The sequence below is a fragment of the Ursus americanus genome, chromosome 4, assembly GCF_024610735.1.
Source record: "Ursus americanus isolate L20-20 chromosome 4, mUrsAme1.1.p, whole genome shotgun sequence".
NCBI lineage: Eukaryota > Metazoa > Chordata > Mammalia > Carnivora > Ursidae > Ursus > Ursus americanus.
In genome coordinates this window covers 27,082,259-27,104,896 of record NC_142130.1, presented here as the reverse complement: position 1 = coordinate 27,104,896, position 22,638 = coordinate 27,082,259, and the positions used below count along the sequence as shown (strand labels likewise).

At 36.0% G+C, this 22,638-nt stretch overlaps 1 protein-coding gene across 1 annotated transcript in view; it reads right to left on the bottom strand.

Annotated features, from left to right (window-relative positions):
- OSTN (osteocrin) overlaps positions 1-17,802 on the bottom strand; it is a 42,860-nt gene extending 25,058 nt beyond the window's left edge. The window contains exons 1-3 of the mRNA XM_045811215.2: positions 17,736-17,802; positions 5,310-5,408; positions 2,754-2,968 (exon numbers count right to left, since the gene is read on the bottom strand). Of these exons, the coding sequence (XP_045667171.2) occupies positions 2,754-2,968; positions 5,310-5,408 (314 nt within the window). The 5' untranslated portion in view covers positions 17,736-17,802. The remainder of the gene's footprint in view (positions 1-2,753; positions 2,969-5,309; positions 5,409-17,735) is intronic.
- Between the last annotated feature and the right edge of the window lie 4,836 nt (positions 17,803-22,638).

Here is a 22,638-nt window from a genome sequence, read left to right as displayed (position 1 = left end):
TTTATTAATATAATCAGTATTTTTTAGAATCTATCATGTGTTAAATGTTATATTTATATATGTTATTTTATATAAAGTTTTTAATGTCTTTTTTATGGGAAAGTTTTAATTTTTCTTCTTACTTTTTTTACTCTAATACTTTTATATGAAAATCTTAGTCTTTGCTCTTTTCAGCTGTTTTCTTTTTTAGTAAAATATTTGTTAAATTCAGTTTGTAATCTTTTTTCCTTCTTGGCCATGCCTCCAAGCAACTATTTGTAGTGATAACTCTGATTCCCAGTGAGTAGCCATGAAACAATCAAAACTCATTCCAAATTGTAAATGTTCTCACTATTGTTCCTGCCCTGCTAGATATTTGATGAATCTATGTTGTCAGATGGATCTGTGTAATCATAACATGCAGCACTCTTTTCCTTGTAACCATCATTTCACTTTAATTCCAGTTATGCTCATACCAATTCTTGTGCTGATATCTCTCCAGTCATTTCGTCCAAAGAAACTCATCTAGCAGTTTCGCAAGAAGTGCTCAGGGGAACAATATTCCCTAATTTTTAAAATGTTTATAACAGCTTATTTTTAGCCTTTATAGTGAAAATCTGTTCAAATGGGTATGAAATGCTTGCTAATCTCCCTTTTTTTTTCTTGCAAGCTGAGCTATGTGAGATAGATTATATCTCCCAATATGGTCTCCCCTTCAGATACTTCCTGAAGAAATTGTTAGGACGAAACCTCAATATAGATTATATGTATTTATGAAATCAATGCCATATGTATTTGGTATATAAGCTATGTATTTATGCTATTATAAATTTATATTTAAATATTTACATATAACATCTATATATTGATTTTTCAATTATTTAATAGACTATTTGCAAGACCCAGGAATCAGAGAAATCACATTTATTAGAAGGCACAATATTTTCTCCTCTAAAATTCCACTGATTCCTTGGAATTCCATGGCCTTTAGAAATCGCTTCATAAACATCTCTCTTCTTGCTTTACGTTATAATTCATTATCAATATTTTCATATTTCTTATTAGCATGTGATTTCTTTGAAGGAAAGAGACTATACCTTCCTCCTGTTTTCAACAGGAGCCAACACAATGTCTAGAACAATAAGTGGGACTAATTTGTATGTGTTTAATTAAAATAGGGTCTGAGGGGCGCCTGGGTGGCACAGCGGTTAAGTGCCTGCCTTCGGCTCAGGGCGTGATCCTGGTGTTATGGGATCGAGCCCCACATCAGGCTCCTCTGCTATGAGCCTGCTTCTTCCTCTCCCACTCCCCCTGCTTGTGTTCCCTCTCTCGCTGGCTGTCTCTATCTCTGTCAAATAAATAAATAAAATCTTAAAAAAAAAAAAAAAGAAAAAAGAAAAAAAATAGGGTCTGAATTTCAAAATATAGGTGAGGGATTATTTTTCAAGTACAGGTGTGATAAATTATAGTCCCCAAATGGTGATTTTATTTCCTCACGTAGCTTGGAGACTCTCAGAAGAGAAGTCTAGCAAATTGCATCCTGTATGCTGAGTCCTGGAGCACAGCAAAATCATGAGACCATGAACACACATGACAAGTCCCGGAACTCCAAGTAAGCAGGTGAGACTGGGGCAAAGACATGGAAATGAGTGCATGACAAAAGGGGTGTCAGATGTTGAAATTCTTTGTACGGTTTGCTGAGGAGTTTTCTTTCATCTTGTAAGCAATGGGAACATTTCACCAAAAGATTTTGGTGTTAAATGATCCCTCTGATAGCAGAGCAGAGGACACCTTGGTGCTAAAGAGGTAATGATGGTGGTAGAGGTGGAGATGATGAAAGACTGGAGGAAAAGACAAATATGAAAAGGATAATTGAGGCCAGAATTAGGAAAGCCTTAATGGGAAAAGATATTCTGGAAATATTTAAGATACAAAGCACATAGGATTTGAAGAATGTCACGAAAAATGGAATGTTTGAAGTAAGCAAAAGGAATCCTAGTAAATTCCTCAGGTTCCTGACCTTGGTAATTGGGTGGTCTCTTGAGCATCAGGAACAAAGACCGAGGAGGTGGAAAATGAATCAAGATCGAAACGACTGCTTAAAATTTAAATTGATAGTTACTCAATGATAAAAAGGAGACTTAATCACTCTAAATCTATTATAATAGCCTACAAAGTACTCATTTGAGTTTTGTAGAGGTTAAGTAATTATCCCCATTTTACAGATAAGTTAGTTGAAGATCACAGGGAGTAAGATTCTTGTACGAGTCACATGGCTAGAAATGTTCACAAATTTGATTTAAACACATTTTCTGACTCCAAGTCCTGAGAGATCTTCACTACCTCTCGGTATATGAAAGTGGGCTCATTCACATTCTGGAAAGCTTTGTATCATAGATGAAAATAGAAATGGAATTCTGGTTACCTCTGTTAAATTGAAGGACTCAAGTGGCCATAACATTTATCCCATAATACACACAACCCCCCTCATTTCACAAGGCTGTAATGTCTTATAGTAACTATTTTACATTTGCATGCAGTGGAAGCTTCCTCCGGAAAGTATGACAAGAATATCAATGCACACTGTAGCAGTCATTTTGCTTTCTAAACCATTATTTCCAAAATCATACTATTGAACTCACAAGTTAGCTAAAACACTGTCAAATATGTTTACCTACAAGGTTTCCATTATATTTTTTCTGTGGAATTCTGTTTCTCAAATTAGAATGGAAGAATTAAAAATAAAAATATTCCTCCTCCAAGAGTTCACTTACCTCTGTTTACCTTTATGATCGACAGAGCCAGCAGAGAGTCTGTCTAGGGGAGACCCAAAACCTGAGAAGCTCCTTTTCTTCTTTGTTTCAATTACATCGTTCTCCAGAGACACAAGTTCATCAAGAAGCAAGAGTTTCGCTGCCAGATTAGTACCTGATTTCTCCTCCCTGACTGTGGGCGGTGACTGCACATCTATGACTCCAGAATCAAAAGCCTAGAGGGCAAGAAAGGTGATTCCATTTGTTCAGAAAAAACCCCTTAAATATATATAATCATCGGCATTTGGCTTTTGCTACCTTTAGCTGACCTGCCTGTCATGAAACATGATTTCTTATGGATTTATGTCCCTAGAAAAAGACCTACGGGGACAAAAATGCATAGAGATGAGGTATGTCTAAACACAATTAAAACAACACACACACACACACACACACACACACACACACACCACGCAGGAAAAAAGGAAAAACTACAGGCCTGCCTCTAAAATTTAGTATATTAACTGATCATTCTTTTAGATTCTTTCCCAGTAACAGCTGCATCCCTCCTTATCATTCCAATAGCACTTTATCTATCTTTCATCATTGTACTCATTACATTGTCCCCTGTATTGGATTGGTTACTATATATTTGTGTTGCTTATTAGATCGTGAGTAACCTGAGTATGTCTACTTAGTCTTTTATTTGTTCGCTTAGTCATGCTTAGGCCAGTATTTTGCTCATACTTAGTATTCAGTAAATTTCTAAATATTTATTGAATGAATTTTGAAAATGCAAACTTCACACTGTTATCTTTTCACCGCTCATTCACACCTTATTGATTCAAGCAATTAAGCACCCACCATGTACCAGGTTTTGCATTAGACCTGACGGATAAAAAAATGAACAAAATCCAGTCTCTGGCCTCAGGAAGTTTACCATCTCTTTCCATGTGATGTTTTACCACATGTTAATGAGTGTCTACAGTGAGTCAGAACTATCCCAATGACTTTATCCTCCCATGTAAAATTTCTTGTTTGTTACATATATTGCCACTTTGCACTTCATTCAAAGCATAAAAGCGTGGGTGTCTTTTCCTTTCCTAAGCCCGATCACAGCATTTTAAAATGTGTTCCTATGAACTATCTTTAGTCATTGTGGAGTTTGGGGGATATTACTTCTTTTCTAAGAGAGTGAGAATATTCCCTTGTGGGAAGAAACTAGCTCCAGGGACCTCCCCCCTGCCCCACTATAAGTCACATTGCTTCTTGTGCCAAGCTCTTGGTCTTGGCAAGACTCTTTTTCTTCACTTCCTGTCTTTCTTCTTAGATTATTTCTTCCATTCTCTTTCTATGTTCTTCATTTTTCCCCAACAGAACGAAAGAGTGGCATTCTCCAAGCCTTTTCATCATTGGCTCCTGCAACCCTCTTGTGAAATACAAATAGTCTGACAACTATACTCAAAGCTATTGAGCCTCCCCTTTCCTAAACCAACCAAATTTGTGCTAAGTCTGGTCAGTTCTTCCTAGAAAACCTCTCTTGCTCTTGCTCTTTCTGATTCCCATCAGTAGTGACTTACATCAGCTCCTCTCACTGCTTAATTGTATGTACACTCTTAAGCACTTCATAACCTGCTTTTCTCTTCCATCTGAATACTGCCATGAAGCTAATTATCCCAAACACACTCTCATCCTGTAGAAAGAAAATAAGAAATCTCTCATAGCTCTTGGTATTTCTAGTGCAGATTCCATAATGTCCACAAACTCCGCCTAAAATCTCAACGTCTATCACTCTCCTACATCAGCTTAATGACTTAGAAACTGGGGAAGGGAAGGGTGCAATAATCATGAGAAAGAAACTCTAAAGAGCAGCAGACAAACTTTCAAAGGGCAAAGATAGGAGATCTTTTATTATCTCTCAGTGCATCCTCCAAAAAATATGTTTTCCTTCTTCCAACTGCCGCACGTACAAAATAGAGTGTGTTCCTTTTTAAAGATGTTCTTAATCCTCAGGAAAAAAAAAAATCATGGAACTCAAGTAAAACTTGCCTTCAGTAAAATGCATTTCCGATTCTCACTTGTTATTTATGAAATACAGAGAACACTTTCTAATAAGAACAAATGAGCCACATTAATGTTTCTCTGTGTGGAGACATCCTCGCATTTCTTTTCCTGTGTACTTTAGTCATGGCAGCAACAAAACATTTGTACAGTCATACAAACTTTGGCCAAAACAACTCAAATTTTGACACAAAACAGCTTCAAATTTCACACAAAAGCACTTCATCCTGATGTAATTGATTTAATAAAAAATATGGCTGAAATGATAACGAATTTTCTCCTAATGCTCTTTTGCTCAAGGAATGCCCATCTTTGTTACTTCCAGTTCATTTTTTAACATTCAGATAACCGGCCTTCTCTGAATCTACAATGAAGTCAAGACAATAGGAAAAAAAGTCTGTTTCCTTGATTTTGTGCTATCAAGGCCTCTATTTGTCAGCAGCACCTGCTTCTGACATAAGTAGAAATGGCTTATGTTCATAAAAAATATATGGTCCCTTAAGCTATTTCCATTACCTCTGTTGCTGCATCCACTGAGCATACTCTTCCTGCACCCCACAGCACCAACGTCACGGCCAGAATAAAATGTGCATTTGCCGATCTCCAGTCCAGCATCTGAGGGTCACAAACATCAGGTCAACATTTATTAGTCTGGCATATAAAGATAAAAAACAAAAGCTTTGGTAAAGCTTGTTAGACGCAGGTGATAAACCAAATTATTCAGCTTCTAGATGCTGGAGTGCATCTCTGCAAAACTCAAATAATACTTAATAGAAGCTGTCAGTCTCCTGGAATGAATTCTATTAAGGCTTCATTTCCATGGAAACCTAGACTGGGGTGGTATAGCTTTAATCATAATTTGAACTAACAAAAGTTTGAGAAATCTAGTTTGTGTAATCTTATTATTTGACTATCTAATCCAAGGATTATAACCTCATATATCTAGGGGAAATGTGTGAAATTGGCCAGGTTTTAGAAAATAAGGTCCAGTGAGGTCAGTGTGAACCTGAGAAAATGTGCTGTGTCTAAAAGCATTTAAATTCACAAATTCAAAAACACCACATATCCAATAAGTAAATATATTTATGTCCTTGTGTTATGTAAGGATTTTTTAAGATCCAAAAGGTACAAAATGAAATATATTTTCAATATAATATATAAAAGAAAGATTAGCATTTGAAATATTTAAAACCTGATAAGTAAAATTTTAAAAATAACAATTAATTAACAATTAAGTAAAAAAATGGCCAAAGTTATGAATGGGCACTTCATAGAAAAGGAAATAACCTAATAGAAAATAAACATCCAAAAATACATTATCCAAAAGTACATGCAACTTATTTAATGCAGAAAAAAAGATAGAGATCCAGCAGGTTGGCAAAAATTCAAAGTGAACATTGCAAATGTGAGAGTGGTGCTTGGAAACAGTAAAACACAAGTGATGCTAGTGGGGTTGGAAACGAATCCAATCACTTGGAGAAAATTAGACAATATCCAGAAAAGTTGAAAATGATCATGTCTTACCTATCAAACATATATTTCACTTCTTGGTATGTATTCCAATGGAACTCTTACATGTTTCTATGGAGATATATATCTGAAAGTTCATAGACTCATTGCTCACAGTGATAAAAAACTGGAATCAACCCAAGTACTCCACTGAGGAGGAAATGGGTTTATCAATTGAGGTATATCCATAGTATGGACTTAGAACAAATGACTTTTTATTTATTTATTTTTTTAAGATTTTCTTTATTTATTTGACAGAGAGAGAGAGATAGAGAGAGCCAGCGAGAGAGGGAACACAAGCAGGGGAGTGGGAGAGGAAGAAGCAGGCTCCCAGCAGGGAGCCCAATGTGGGGCTTGATCCTAGGATTCTGGGATCACCCCCCCCCCCCCCGAGCCGAAGGCAGACTTTTAACGACTGAGCCACCCAGGCACCCCTAGAACAAATGACTTAAATATATCTGTATCTACTATTAAAACAAATGACTTAAATGTTATGTCTATTTATGAGCATGGATTTCAATGAAGCCACTTTGCGAGGAAATGGGAAGTTGTAGAACAATATATATTTACCTAAATTGTAGATACACAAAGCAATTTTATGTATTTTGAAATCTATACACATATTTAAAGTATAAACCAATAGAACTTGATTCATGACTATGATTGCTTCTCTGGAGGGAAGGAAGTAAATAAGATTATGGGGGAAACATAGGGACTTAGTGTTTTTTTTTTCCAAAGATTTTATTTATTTGACAGAGAGAGAAAGAGCACAAGTAAGGGGAGAGGCAGGCAAAGGGAGAGGGATTAATAGGCTCCCTGACTGGGGCTAGATGCCAGGACCCTGGGATCATGACCTGAGCCAAAGGCAGATGCTTAACTGACTGAGCCACTCAGGTGCCCCAGGACTTAGTTTTAATCTATATCTATATATATCTATATATCTCTCTATATATATTTTAAAGCAAATATGTCTAAATAGTACATTTATTAATTCTGTGTAGTAATCACAAAGATGTCATTTATACATTTATGATTTTTTATATTAAAATCCACTATACAGACAATGAATGCTAATCTATGGTCTATAACAGGTCTGCTAGTTGCCACTTTGCTGGTAAAGGTGAGGCATTGCGTGGTTTAGGGAAGCTCGCAGGCTGTGGATTACAATAGAATGGGCCTGACTTCACCACTTGATACATGGTTTTGGAAAAGTCCGTCCCCCCCCCCCGCCCCCAAACCAGGTCATACAGTATGAGTGAGAAGTCTCAGGAAACTTTTATTTCCATAAAAAAATCCTTCAGAAAGCTGCTGGGATCACAAAGGATGGGATGCTTAGATGGAGCTGAAGAACCAGATTGGAGTCTCCTCGTGGCTTCAGTATTAGCGATGTTGGATGCGCCATCATTTAATCTACTTGAGCTTTATTTTTCGTATTCATGAAGCAAGGAGTAATTCTCACCTCAAAAGACCTTTGGGAGGATTGAATTGATCTGTGTGAACTTTTTTATCCTATAATATATTTATAATTTTAAGTGAAAGAACACTGATACTAAGTATCTCTTTAGTAACTACATTCGGTTTGGTGTGACCCAAGATTTTTTTTTACAACACTTCCTTATAATCCTGTTACTGTGAAACCTCAGGGTAGATTTTAGCAATAAAGACTATCTGCTAGAATATAGACAAATAAGTGTTTTATACCGACAGGGTAGCATCTGTGTTAACCATGTCTATTAGCATTTAAAATGGGCATAAACATATTTTAGTGTTGTTAATAACATTTATCAAATATAACTTTAATTTTCATGTTATATAGTCTAAACTAGTTCTTCAGTATGCCACCAATAAATATTTTGGACTCTTGTAATGTTAACCGCTAGTTACTTCTCTATATTCCACCTTTCTGGAAGGGGGCAGTAAATTCTGTGTTCTCTTTCTGACAAATTGATATCTGAGCTGAGTATTTTTGTAAGTATCAAAAAACAATAAATCATGACTGACTCTAAATTGAGACAGTAGAAAAATAACAAGAATGCAACAGTTATCAGGTAAAAATACCAACAAAAACCACATTACCTATTCTTACAATATCTGCCACAGAATCATATTTTTTTCCTTCTGATTATGCTGCTGTCTCTTTAACTTTCCTCAATGTAAAGGAAGAGATATCAAAACTTTAACTATTTTAAAAATGATTTTATATTTCTGGCATATCTTTATTTTTTAAAAATAGCTCTCTTATTCAATCAAAGATAAACTACAATTGTGATGTTTTTCTTCCTCATTTTTTATCATGTTAAAAACAGGTTACAAAGTGTGAAACTGCCCAATTTTATAAGTCTTTCCATGCAGATTTCCTTTAACTATTTTTATGTACCTTTTACAAACCAGGTTTCTCTCCATCTCTCCAGTATTATAAATGGCACAGGATGATGGGCATTTATAATATTGATGATTATGTTTGAGGCATATATTTTTGTGCTTGGGTGTATATAGGAAACGAGTCGTAATGTGTCATCTTACAGATAACCACATCCTGATTATTTGGATAGGGAGATGTAAAAATAAATGCTGAGTTTAAATACACACATTTAATGGTTTAAACCCATGCTTGTAGCCAGTTAACCAAAAGGCCAAGTTCCTAAATATGGGAGTTGGTACACTAATGAAAACAAACACTCTGGCACCTGCCACACAAAAGACATTTGATTAACTTGTTGAAACTTGATTGCCACAAAATTAGAAACAGAGGAAATTATAGGGAGGGAAGGAAAAGAGTAGGTTCAGCTCCATTTCCCTATTTTGTTGATAGTGGATAAATATAACCTATGATTTAAAGTCTAGTTGCCCCCATGTACACTCCAAATCACAGAAAGAACACTGAAGGATTTTCATTGTAGGAATACACCGGAGTGGACATGTTTGCAATATTTTCAGGACATCAGTAACTTGGATTGAGTGATTTTTGAATAATATTCCTCCGGCTAGTGAGGAGCTTCGAAAGAGACTGCGAGAGTGGGATCTGCCATACAAAGTTAGGTGCGTACTTCATTGTCAGCCAATTGGTCTACTATGTTCCTGCATTTTCACATTTTAAATAATACTGCTAAATAAACAAGCATTCACATGGCGTGACTTTTCAAACTTTGTTCAAAGACTTTTCCACATGTCAGAATTATATCCCAAAGGAATCCTCCAATCTGTAGCTGGAGTGGCACTGACAAGGTGGTGGCGGGGGCGGGGGGTGAAGTTTTGTCATTTAAGTTTGGGACGCAACCTATATTGTATATTCCCCGAAGGAACATTGAGCGTGTATATTGACATATTAAAGGCTCTGAAAGTACGGTGGCAAAGAAATTATTTAATTATATTTAGGCTAGAATTAAATGAGAATTCTGTTAAAATGAAGAAAGATGTTTGCATTGTTGAGAATTGGTGAGGTGATGAGTCATTGTTATTATTTAAAAAAAGTCTCTCATGTGGGCTGGGATGGAAAAAAAGAAGAGATTGAGAGAACCACAGATAGAAAAGAGAAAGCAAACACTAATGAGGGGAGGTGTTAGAGTGAGAGGTTAAGCTGAAAAGAGAAACAATGTGAGTCAATATCTGATCACATACACTTCTGAATCACACTTTTAAACTGTCTTGAGGGCTGGTGTTGGAAAAAACCAAACTACTGTGGTGACTGAGAACATTTCTCTTCAACCTGAGACTTTATCATCAATGGCTGACTTATGGTTAGTATCTGTTAGGAAGTCTCAAGAGTACTGAGTTTGAGGGTGAACCTTGGTACCTTGGGGAGTTTTTAATTTACCCTAGTTACTTGATTGGAAATATTCAAAATAGACTTTACCGCACCTCATTTTCAATAAAAACTAAAAATAAAGGGCTTAACGATAAAGGATAGAGGACTGACAAACTAATTAAACCTTCATATTTTCGTAAATGAGATTTAAAAACATTTAGGACATGTGGGAAAGGGTCCCTGGTTCCGACACTATGAAATGACTGTTTTGTGTGCCTGCCTTCCCCGCACTGTTCACTGTCTTCTTAGAAAGCGATGGCGGTCACCTAAGCAATTGGTGAGTCAGCTTGGCCCTGAGCAAGTCTGTAAAACAGAGTAAGTTCAGTGTGTCCGGTACCCTGCTCCATAAGTTATAGTCACCCAGGTCTTTTGTTAACAAAGGAAAGCTTCCGGAAGAGTCGATAACAGAATGACTATCATTTTTTATTTCAAAAGAGGACCTAAAAGGGACAATGCTTAACACAAAGTCTGTGTGCTTCACTGTAACAGAAAGAGACCTGCTCCAGGTCTGGAGAGACTCGGGCCCTGCCTTGGCTCAACCATATCACTTGGGCAAACCCTTTCCTCTCTAGGCCGAGTGAAATGGGTTCGATCTAAATGACATCTAATGTTACTTCTAGCTTTTTAAAGTCTGTTGGTGAGTCTGTCTCTTTTCTGGTGTAAGTGCACACAGTGTAGGTAATGATAATAGTTGGTGAAGGTTTAGCTAGAAAGGCCTTTCTGCTGTCCCTCAAATCAGCCAGTCTGCGCCTAAGATTGCATCTAGGTTTTGACATAAACATGTTCCTCTTGAATTTAAAGTATTTGCAGCTGGAAAGGGAAGGGCTCCAAGTCTTTCATTTTAAGATGTCATTTATAGTAAGAGATCCCATTTTATACATGTATTTTAAAAGAAAAAAATGCTACGAATTAAATTATGATATGCTATCCAGTGTAAGACTCATTCCAATTTCCGAGATGTTAAAATGTGCATCAGAATGGATGAAATATGGCACATCTGATGTACTTTCAAATGCTCACTTGTTTTTACTCGTTTTTTTTCATCATGCTTAAGTCATTATGCTCAGTATTTTAAAAATATAACTCTTTCAGTCAATAAATAGGGATTCAAGAACATTAGAAAAATATTTCTGTGGTGGTGAAGAAAAAGCTCAGAATTAGATTTGAAGGATAGAGAGAAGCGTCCTTGCTTGCTATTTTATTGGTCTGGTGACCCTGAATAAGATGCTTAGATTGCCAGAATTGTCTGATAAAACTCACTTTATGAATTCACATTTCAATTTTAATTAATTGAAAATTATTTAAATTTACATAAACATTATGGATTTGGTTTAGGATTGCTGAATAAGAGTAATAAGTGTATTTAATCTTATATTTAATAGTATTTACTACAAATGTATAAAGGTACAATTATTTAAGAAAAAAACACCCTACCATTTTTATCCTTATTTTATGATAGGTAAAAACTTTTCAATGGGAACTTTAAATTGTACATGAGTTTTTGTAAGCTCTAAGATAATGTGAAAAGATTAATAACGTGGTATCAAGGGAATCATAATTGAGCTGAAGGCAGATCTTTGAAGCCAAATCCTTCCAGGGAACAGCAAGCTTATACTCAGCAACCAGATAGCGAACTGAAAATTTGGGGGCATTCATAAAGACAATCTGCAACACTTATTTCAAGAATCAAAAGGTGCAACATGTATGTTAAACAACCAAGAGGATATATTATGTAGACAATTTTGGTATTTCAATGAGTGGCACTATTTGAACAGAGTGGTAAGAAGGTTGCTACTAGTTTTCTTTGAAAAGTGATGTAGCCAGGTGCTCCTGACACTTGCCTGCTGGAAGGAGAGACTCAGACTGGGTGAGGTGGGGGTCTCTGCTTCCTAGAGCTTCAGTTCCCTGCCTCTGCTGAATCTGGCCCCACAAACAAGAGAACTCAATGTACCTGTGGCACTTAGAACTTTAGGAGTGGGGAATTGCTTTCAGATCGTCATAAATAAAAGACTTAAAATCACTGAGGATTTTCACCCCAAAGCATTTTGAATTAAAAGTTGTAGCTTCCATCAATTTATATATATATATATATATATATATATATATATATATAAAATCACAAAAATATATTGGAGAAAAAGGTTTGTGTTGCTGAGGCATTTATTTGAAATTCTCTTTGTAAAATTTGTTATTTTCAGTAAATTGTGTGGTGGGTATGTTGCTTTATGTTTTGAGTATGATATGGAAAGAAAGATGCAAATTGAGACAGCAGTTTAACATTTTCCATTTTTTTTGTTTTAATTAAAATATCAGGAATGTGTTCTTTCTCATTTCTCATTGCTCTTCAGTCGGCAATAGTACGTTTTCCAAAATCTCAGAGCCAGTTCGAAGAGCCAGAAAAACAACTTACATTTTCAGACTCTCAGTTTCATGCTCCTTCAAGTATAACCGGTTTGTAAAAGTCTAAAACATTTTTCCATTTCCAAAACAAACTGCTTATACAGTAAAATGTTTACGGATGACATGTTCTTCATGTGGTAAACACCTGCATTTTTAAAAGGACTTTCTCTGAATGCTATGAATCAGGAAGAAGGATAATTTACCATTATACATGTGTTAATTGGTTTTATTCTATTTGGCACTCTTTTCATTCTTTTTTTAGACACTATTGCCTTTGAAAATTTCAAAAATTTTGTTGTTAAATCTCTTTAGCTTGGTTGGACTTTTCAATCATACTAGTAGTCTCTTTCTTGAAAAAATTTAACAAGGAAATCTACAATGACATTTAAAAGGAAGACTGCATTAATAAAAAGCCCAGGTGAATATATTTAACGAAGTATTTAGAGTCAACGTGATGTGCTGAATGAACGAATGATAAATGAATGAAGCGGCCTTACGTGGGAGGTAAATAGGAATGCAGAGCAGATATTAACATTCCAGCTTTATTGGTATGGAAACTAAGGCTCAGAGAGGGGCAGAGATATGCTCAAGTTGTACAACCACAGTAATATGTGAAGTTCATGCCAGAATCCCAGTAAATCCATTAATGTTTCACATCTCAGATTCTCATTATAATGAAAGCAACATGAATCAATATTCTCCAATAATTATCCTAGTAGAGTTTAAGATTTCTCCTTATCAAACCTTAATTTGTGCTTAGATCCCTGAATTAATGCAAGTTTCTTGAAATAAAACGATGTGACCTGGAAATAAAAAAAAACCCTTTAGTGTATTAGCGTAGATAATTCTGCTAAGGGGATTTATTGTTTAATTCTAATATTTTATAATGAGAAAAACAAGGATCTTTAAAATTATGGATAGGGAAAAGCTGGAGACTTGTACATAAATGTGCTGCTTGGCCATTTGATACATGGGGAATTTTTATCTGGCATAAAAAGGCTTTCAAAGGATAAAAATTCAATTAAAGATGGCACATATAAGCCTCAGGATATTGTGGAATGTTACCACCTCCTTTACCTTTTACCCCCATTTTGTATCTACATATAATATTTCAAAAAAAATATTAACTTACATTTTAACAACGTTAAGCTAGCCCATATAATCAATTAAAAATACTGTCTAAAATGTACATGAAGGGCCAAAAGTGTAAATTTTATCATACTCAACAGGATGCACTTATTAGGTATATACTATATATCAAACACCAGGAATATAAAAGTGAGTAAGACACCCTCCCTGTCCTCCAGTTACTCCCAGCCTGGTCAAAGTGGAGACCCCTTGACCACTTGCCCTGATGTCCCTGGATTTCTTCCTGCAACAGCAGACTCTTCCTGGAATGCTTCCATTTCTTTCAAGTACAATTGTTGTAAGTAACCATTTTTTAAACATTTGCATAGTACTTTATTATTTTGAGATTAATTTATCTCCTTTCATCACCACATCAATCATGCCAGATCTACATGAAAAATATTATAATTGTACTTTTTAAAATAGATGCACTGAGATAAGCTGAGTTACTTTAGAATATTGGTATCCTAACTCCCTGTACTGTGTGTATACTTTTTTTTTTTAAGATTTTATTTATTTATTTGTCAGAGAGAGAGAGAAAGAGCACAGGCAGGGGGAGGGACAGGCTAGGTTCCCAATGCGGGAACCCTTGGATCACGACCTGAGCTGAAGACAGACACTCAACCCACAGCCACCCAGGGGTCGCACGCGTATACCTTCTAATACAATGAAGTCAATTAGTAGAAAGAGGTCGGTCCTTAAGTTACACAGATACGACTCTTAACTGGGCATGCTACTCAGCCTCTCTGTTTTTAATATTTTCATCAGGAATATGGGGCAAAGGTTTACTTTGTGGGTTTATTATAAGGATTACAAATAGTACAAGTGACTAGCACAAATTAATTATGCAAATAATAGCTATCATTATCCTGATATTGCCTTCCAAATCTGGCAACTTAACAAAGTATGCCATACTACATTTTTATGTTATGAAAAATATTTTTTTATCCTTGTTCATTTAAAGGAACAAAATTATTTGAAATCTAGAATTATGACAAAGTGGTAAAAAATAAATTATAATAAAGTAATATTAAGGGAAGAAAGTTTGCCAGAGTTATAAGTGGCAACCACTCCAACATTTGATGTTACAGTATATTATGCATTATCATTAATTTCAGCAATAATATTTCTATGAAATATTTCTATGAAAATATTAGCATGCAATAGAATATCATAATAGGAAGAAACAAAAGGAATTAATCTCAGTTATACTCAAAACATAATTATTCAATTTCTATAGTAACAAAAATGAATTTTTAATTGAATTTTAATATAATTTTATATGATACATATTTTTGTTTTATAGTTCATAAGATATCTTTATTGATTGTTTTTTTTAAATTTCTATGTTGTTAGGATCATGATTTTCACGAGTTTTTGTGATATTGACAGTATAGCATAGTCAGCTGTGTCATGAAAGCAGAACCACCATGGGCATTATGGGAATGAAGGATCTTGTCACCAGACCTCAGCTTACACAGCATTGGAAGAGCTGGGAAGGGATGGACTGCAGAGAAGGCAGAGGAAGAAGGCATGCCTCTTAGGGCCCTGGTGTGGACAGACAAGTCAGAGCTTACAGGGAAATGCAAACACCAAAGTGGTCCCACGGGAACCATAGCTCTAACTTGGTGCGTCAACAGCCAAATTGCCATTAGCGGCATGGATGGTATTTTAAAAGTTCATGTTTTTAGGGGTGCCTGGGTGGCTCAGTCGGTCAAGTCAAGCGCCTGCCTTCCATTCAGGACATGATCCCAGGACCGTGGGATGGAGCCCTGCATCTGGCTCCTTGCTCAGCAGGGAGCCTGCTTCTCCCTCTCCCTCTACCTGCCACTCCCCCTGCTTGTGCCCTCTCTGTCAAATAAATAAATAAAATCTTTAAAAACAACAAAGAAAAATAAAAGTGCATTTTCCACATGGTTACAGCCTTATGTGTCATGGGAACATAGAATTTTAGAAAGGGAGGGGATGGTCATTGGAAACCGTCAAATTTAACACTCTCAACAGATAGAGAGAGCAAGGCTCAGAGACAGTTAAGTTGGCCAAGGGGGAGGAGATGAAGGAGAGACTTAAGACTGACAAAGAAGAGGAGGGAGCCCAGTGAGGCAGGGCAGAGGAACTGTTGCTGTGGGAGCAGCCTTGGGCTGAGGTCTGAGCTGATGGGACATTGATAAGGGTAAGGGTGGGCTACAGCCAGTTCAAACCAACCAAGGCCCCGGGAAATTACCGACAGGTGATGCTAACTACTGCTCCAGAGAGGGACCCTGAGAACTATCTGGCAAAAGAAAAGGGAGGGCTCAGTTAAAAGAGACCTCTAAACCAGAGAGATCTCAGGGACAGGGGAGTTGGCCTGTGTAGAGAGGTGCCCAGGGCTAGTAGGGAACTTGGGGCTCACCTTTCATTACCTCCGGGTCTCCACAGAAGAATGAAGCCCTGGGAAGCCTGAGTGAAAGGTGCTGAAGTCAGGACTGGGATTAGAAGTCTGGTTTCCTGACCCCAAAACTCATGTTCCTCCGAGGACACCAGAATCTCTAAGCAAAAGTTGTCTGTTAGGTAGGGATGTCAGCAGAGAAAATATAGGCAAGAAGATTAAATTAGGTGATGTGTAAAGATTAACCCCAAGATACTGTGAAACTGAGTCTTCATTCTCTAATATAGGAAAACTGGATGATGTGGGAGCTTCCCTTGGTCATTCTCCCACTCAGTATCCCTGGTACTTCCAGCTCTTTTGTCTCTTTCCATAATAACAGGATATTACTGAGCCCTACTCTGTGCTTAAGACTTGCCTGAAGTTATAAACTACGTAGTGACAGAGTTGGGATAGTATTTTGGGACTGCTTACTTTGAGTTCTATTCCTTTGGGACAAGTTCAGTTAGTCTGATTTTACTAATCAAAGGTTCAAATCATTGGAAGTATTTGAATAGGAAGTTAAAATTATAGTCCTGAGGACCCAAAATCTAGTCTACTAAACATATCTGCTTCTCTACTGCCCACAATTCATTATCTAGGAATCCGTTCAAAACTCTGAGAAGTAAGGGGGGGAAACAAATGTGAACTTTAAATACCTTATTGAGTGACATCACAGTGCAATTCACTTACAAAGAGGAGACTTGAATTCATATCCATGGGAGAGTTTCCTCAGAAAAATTCTGGAAGAGTGCTGAAGACTAGTACCAAAGTAAAGACAAGACACACACCGTGCCTGATGTTTTTGGGGAGACCTATCAATTTTATAGCTAACATGGGCATTACAATCATCACAAATTATTGTTAAAATTATTTAATTTCTAAAAAGATAACTTAGAAACAAATAATCACATTCCTAAACCTATAGCATCTATCATTGTAATCTGAAGGAGCAATATTTTGCATCGGTAAACTGAATTTATTGAGTGTATGCTATTCCTACGGATCAAAACCTGAAACAAAGTTTTAAATTTGTTCTTGAACATAACTTAAATGTATGCTTCAGATTAACTCTTAATCCAATCATTTAATAGCAAGAGCACTTCAAATACAAAAGAATAGAGGAGATTTAAGCCTACTCTAAACTGTTATTAATGTCATACCTGTATATTTGAGTTTTACAAGAAGAAAAACAGAGGGTGCTTTAGGTTTGAGGAATACAGAATGTGGACTTTAGAATCTGATTAATTTAGGGATATTTCGTAAGCTCCAACTTTGATAGAAATAAAGATAAGAGAAAACCTTTCTTTTCTACCTAGGCTTTTAAAAGTAGACCACTTTTATACATTTAAACATTTACTAAATTGAATATCTTCAATGAAAGCAAAATTAATACTATTAACATATATAGAGAATCATTATCTTGAGTTGTCTTTCCCTTTGTTTTGAAATGGGAAATAAAAGCAACAAATAATCCAATAGCTATGAAATGTCTGAACAATTAGCTCCACCTTAATTTTGTATTACAAAAATATCTTCTTAGATTTTCCACTCGGTTTAGAGAGGGAAATATTACCAATAAACATTCAAAATCAAGATATAATCAAAACATTTAAGAAGTATGTGAAAATTTAAAAAAAGTAGCTCAAAGGAAAAAAACCCTAAATTTTTCTCATAGCTTTTATATTTAACTTACCTTGTGAAAAATGAGGAGATTCTAACTTTAGAGTCCTGTCTGTGCAGTTTCTCCCAAACTCAGCCCTGATGGTGAGTTTTCTCTCTGAGTTTTTATAGTCTCAGTTATACACCCCTTACTCCAATCCCTGCCTTTGCTTTCTCTTACATCATTTCTAGATTTTCCACTGAACATTTTCCCAAGCCTCTCTTTAATCTCTCCCCCCACTCTCTCTCTTATTCTCTTTCTCTCAGTCTTTCTCTTTCCCTCTCCTACTCTTCTCTATATTTATTTTATCTATTTCTTTGATCATGGTATTTAAGTAGGAATAGGAGCTTGGGCTCTGGAAAATTTAAGTATACATTTAGTATTGTGTTCAGCTTCAGACCCATCACTTCTCCCTGAGGTTTTAGTCTAGCTCAGATAATTACAAATCATATTTGGGAAGCTAAAATGCACTAGGATTTGTTAAAAGGAAACTCACTAGAGTATTTCAAAATAAGATTTAGGGTGATTATAATCAGAAACCCAAACTGATTTATTGGTGTATATTTTGGACCCTTAAATGCAATGATCATCTATGGTAATGGTGAGTAGTTTCAGCCTCGGTCAGGTGCACAGTGCTGTGTCAGTGAAACTGACAGAGACTTCAGAATTAACATTGCTATACTGGGAAGGTTGTCACTCACAAACCTATAAATACTGAACTGTGACATGTGGGCTATAAATGCAGACGTTGTAATCATTCTTATCTTTCTCTGCTCTCCAGTATTCTAATTTCCTTTTCACCAAAACATTACTGCCTCTGGCTGAAACTTTCTTCATTCCCATTTCCTACTAATCACATTTGCAACCTTACACACACAGATTGTTAAAACATAAGTTACTAAATCCTAGAGGTATTATGCTGTTAGATCATTATTAGCTCATCTGATTCACCACTAGGTCTCCATTTGACAGATAAGGAAACTGAGGCTAGATACATTAAGTGACTTTATGAGGCCACACAGCTAGGAATTAGTAGCAGAACTGATTTCGAATATGCATCTTAATTCCATATCCAGTTCTGGTCCCACAGCTTCATCCTGTCTCACTATTTAAAAAGCTAGGAAAAGAATCCAAGCCGGATTATGTTTTGTGCAAATAGAAATAAATTTGTTCTTTTTGGTTTTGCTTTAAAAGTCGTTTAAAATACTAGTCACTAGTGTAGAAACTATTACATGGTTAATTTGGATCTAGAAGGGGAACTGACCAAAGCACACTGAATTGGTGGGACAGTAAAATACTTCATTTTTTTTTATGAAGGGTTTCCAGGGATAACATATGTCTCAACAAGCTTGAAATTTGAGTAGTTGGCCGTGAGAGTTCACAAGTCAAGATAAAAATATAGCCTAATTGTGGACCCCTGTTTAGACATTACTGCCATAAAACAATTATGTTAGCTTGAGTCCACATGATGGAAAACTCTCAATATAGATTTAACGGATGCATCATAACGCTACCAGAAACCAATACTCTTGACGTACCTTCTACCCTTATTTGAAATGCCTCTCTCAGCATGCTGACAAGTGATATCTGTGGCTGATTTATTCCAGATCTGTCCCTGCTTAGACAGTCCAAAGATTCCACCCTATTTGTGGATTTTGTTGACCTAATTCAAAAGTTTGACTTAACTGTTCTGCAGCAGTAGAAATAGCAAGTTTATTCCAGGAACATAACCATGGTACATTTAAGCCATTTATACAGGGTTCTGTGCATTATATACCCCTGTGTAAATTGCTTATGCATTTATACATGATAGAGACATTCTGTTACCTTGAAAGACAGAGTAGAAACAAGAGCACACGAAGAAGTTGAAAGAGAATATACATCCAGTGATAGAAGGGAGAGACTAAGATGAGAAAGTGAGAAAATAATAATGAAAACTTTTCAGCTAGTATAATCATTATTTAATCTGCGTAACAACCTTGCCAAAGAGGTATTATTATTCATATTTAACGGACGAAAAAACTAATGCACAAATATGTGAAATGCATAGCCCAAGTGCTCACAGCTATAAAGTGATGGAATCAGGAGTTGAACCTTGCTCTCTGTATCAGTCAGGATTGTGACAGTAAAGGGATGGCATGTTGAAATGGAATAATTTGAGGCGAATTTAATGTGGGCAGGGTGTAGAGGAACCAGAGAGGATAGCGTAGTATACTGAACCAATAATAGGTATCCCTAACCTTGAAGGATTAAAGGTAAGTAGAGACAGAGGGATATGGGTAGACAAAGTTGCTTGGCAGAAGTGTGACCTTTCATCCAAGGACACAGCCAGTCAGTAGAAGCAACCTACAGGGGAGGGAACTTAGGGAATAAACACCAAGATTTCACTCTGCTTTCTCAATATAATCTCCTATGACGTTTACTTATGGTCAAATCCAGCCGGAAAAGCGATTGAATGGGGGTAGATAAAAGACCCAGCACATTATTCAAACCACAAAAGTGTGTTAAAAGACATACAAATGAGATCCTTTGTGAAGACCAATGTGACTGCAAATGCCACGATTTACCTGAATTAAAATCTGATACTTCCTAATATTTTTTTCAAGTCACTTGGTTTATTGAGATGCAGTTTAAAATGTACAGTTTTAGGAGTTTTGACAAATGTAAACATTATGTAACCTCCTCTAAAATCAAGATACAGACTTTGTCTATATGCCCCCCACCAAATTTGCTTCATGCCTCTTTACAGTCACACCCCTACCCAACCCACAGGTCCTGGTAACCACCGATTTGATTCTGCCCCTATAATTTTGCCTTTTCCAGAAGACTGTAGGAAATTATACAGTATGTAGTTATTGGTGTCTGGCTTCTTTCACTTAGAATAAAGCTTCTGTGATTTATCCATGCTGTTAAATGTATCAGCACTTTTTTTTCTTTTTAATGAGAGGGTGCTAGTGGATGGATGTACCGAAATTTACTTATTCATTCACGAGCTGGTGAAAATTTGGGTAGTTTCCACTTTGGGGTGATTATGAATAAAGTTGCCATAAACATTAATGTAGAAGTCCTTGGAATGATATTTATGCTTTCATTTCACCTGGACAAATATAGATACCAGATTCCGAAATCATGTTGTCAGTTTATGTTTAACTTCATAGGAAATAGCTAACCTGATTTCCAAAGTGGTTCTACCATTTTTCATTCTTACCAGATATGTATGAAAGTTCCAGTTGCTCAGCACCCTTGCTACCATTTGACATTCATTGCCATTTCCAAAACTTGAGCCATTCTAATAAATGTATACTCGTATCTCACTATGTTTTAATTTGTATTTTCTTAATGACTAATGATGCTGAGAATCTTTTCATGTACTTATTTCCCATTCGTATATTTCTGGTGAAGTATCTGTTCAAATCTTTTGCTTAATATTCAGTTGTGAGAGTTCTTGATATATCTGGACACAAGGATTTTATAAGATTTGTTTTATAATTTTTTGTCACTCTGTGACTTGTCTTTTCATTGTCATAACACTGTCTTACACGGGGTAGGTGTTTTTAATTTGATTAAGTCCGATTAGCCATTTTTTAAAAAACGGATCATGCTTTTCTTGCCCTAAGAAATCATTCCCTCACTCAAGTTTGCAAAAAATTTTCTCCTATGTTTCCTTCTAGAAGTTTTTCAAAATTCTTTAGTCTGTTCTAGGTCTCTTCCATTACCACAAACATTTTAGGATCAGCTTATCAATATACAAAAGAACTTGCTGGGATTTTTATTAGGATTTCATTGAATTTATATAAATTTCGGAAAATGTGACATCTTAACAGTATTAAATCTTCTGATCTGTAAACATAGTATATTTCCCTTTTATGTAGATCTTTGATTTCCCTTGACAACTTTTATAATTTTAAAAAGCATATAAATCTTACTCATATTTTGTTAAATTTATTCCTGTTTAATTTTTTTTTGTTGAGGCATAATAGACATATAATATTACATTAGTTTCCAGTATGCAATGTAATGATTTAATGTTTCTGTACATTATGAAATGATCACCACAATAAGTCTAGTTATCATTGATCTCCATACAAAAATCATAATTTTTTTCTTGTGATGAGAATTTTCAAGAGTTACTTTCTTGGCAACTTCCACATATGCAGTACAGTACTATTAACTTTAGTTTCCATGCTGTCCATTACATCCCATAACTTCCTTACTTTATAGCTAGAAGTTTGCACCTCTTTACCCCTTTACCAGTGTTACCTACCTTCAACGTCTACTCCCTAGTGAATTATAACCTTGCGCCCTCTGATATAAATTCCATTTGGTCATGACATACTATCCTTTTCTATATTGCTGGCTTTGAAGTGATACTACATTTTAAGGATCTTTATTAATGAGGGATATAGGTCTTTTATCTCTTTAAAATATATTTTTCAAGTTTTGGTAACAGGTGTTATAAAATGATTGGGAAGAACTACATGCTTGTCTTAGTCCATTCAGACTTCTGGAACACAAATAACCATAGACTAGGCAGTTTAACAAACAAACATCTAGTTCTCATGTTCTGGGAAATCCAAGATCAAGGCACCTGCAGATTTGGTGTCTGGTGGGTACCTAATTTCTGGTTCATAAATTGTGGTCATCTTAACATGTCCTCACAGGACAGGGAGAGTGAGAGAGCTCTCTGGAATCTCTTTGATAAAGGCACTATCCCATTCATGAGGGCTCCACTTTCATGATCCAATCACCACCCAAAGACTCCACCTCCAAATCGGGGGTTAGGATTTCAATACATGAATTTTGCAGGGACACAGACATTCAGTCAATAACAACCTTCATCTATTTGCTGGAAGCGTTTGTGTGAAATTTGTATTATTTCCTCCTGAAATGTTTGGTAGACTTCACCAAGTGAGGTTATCTGTGCCAGGAGATGCCT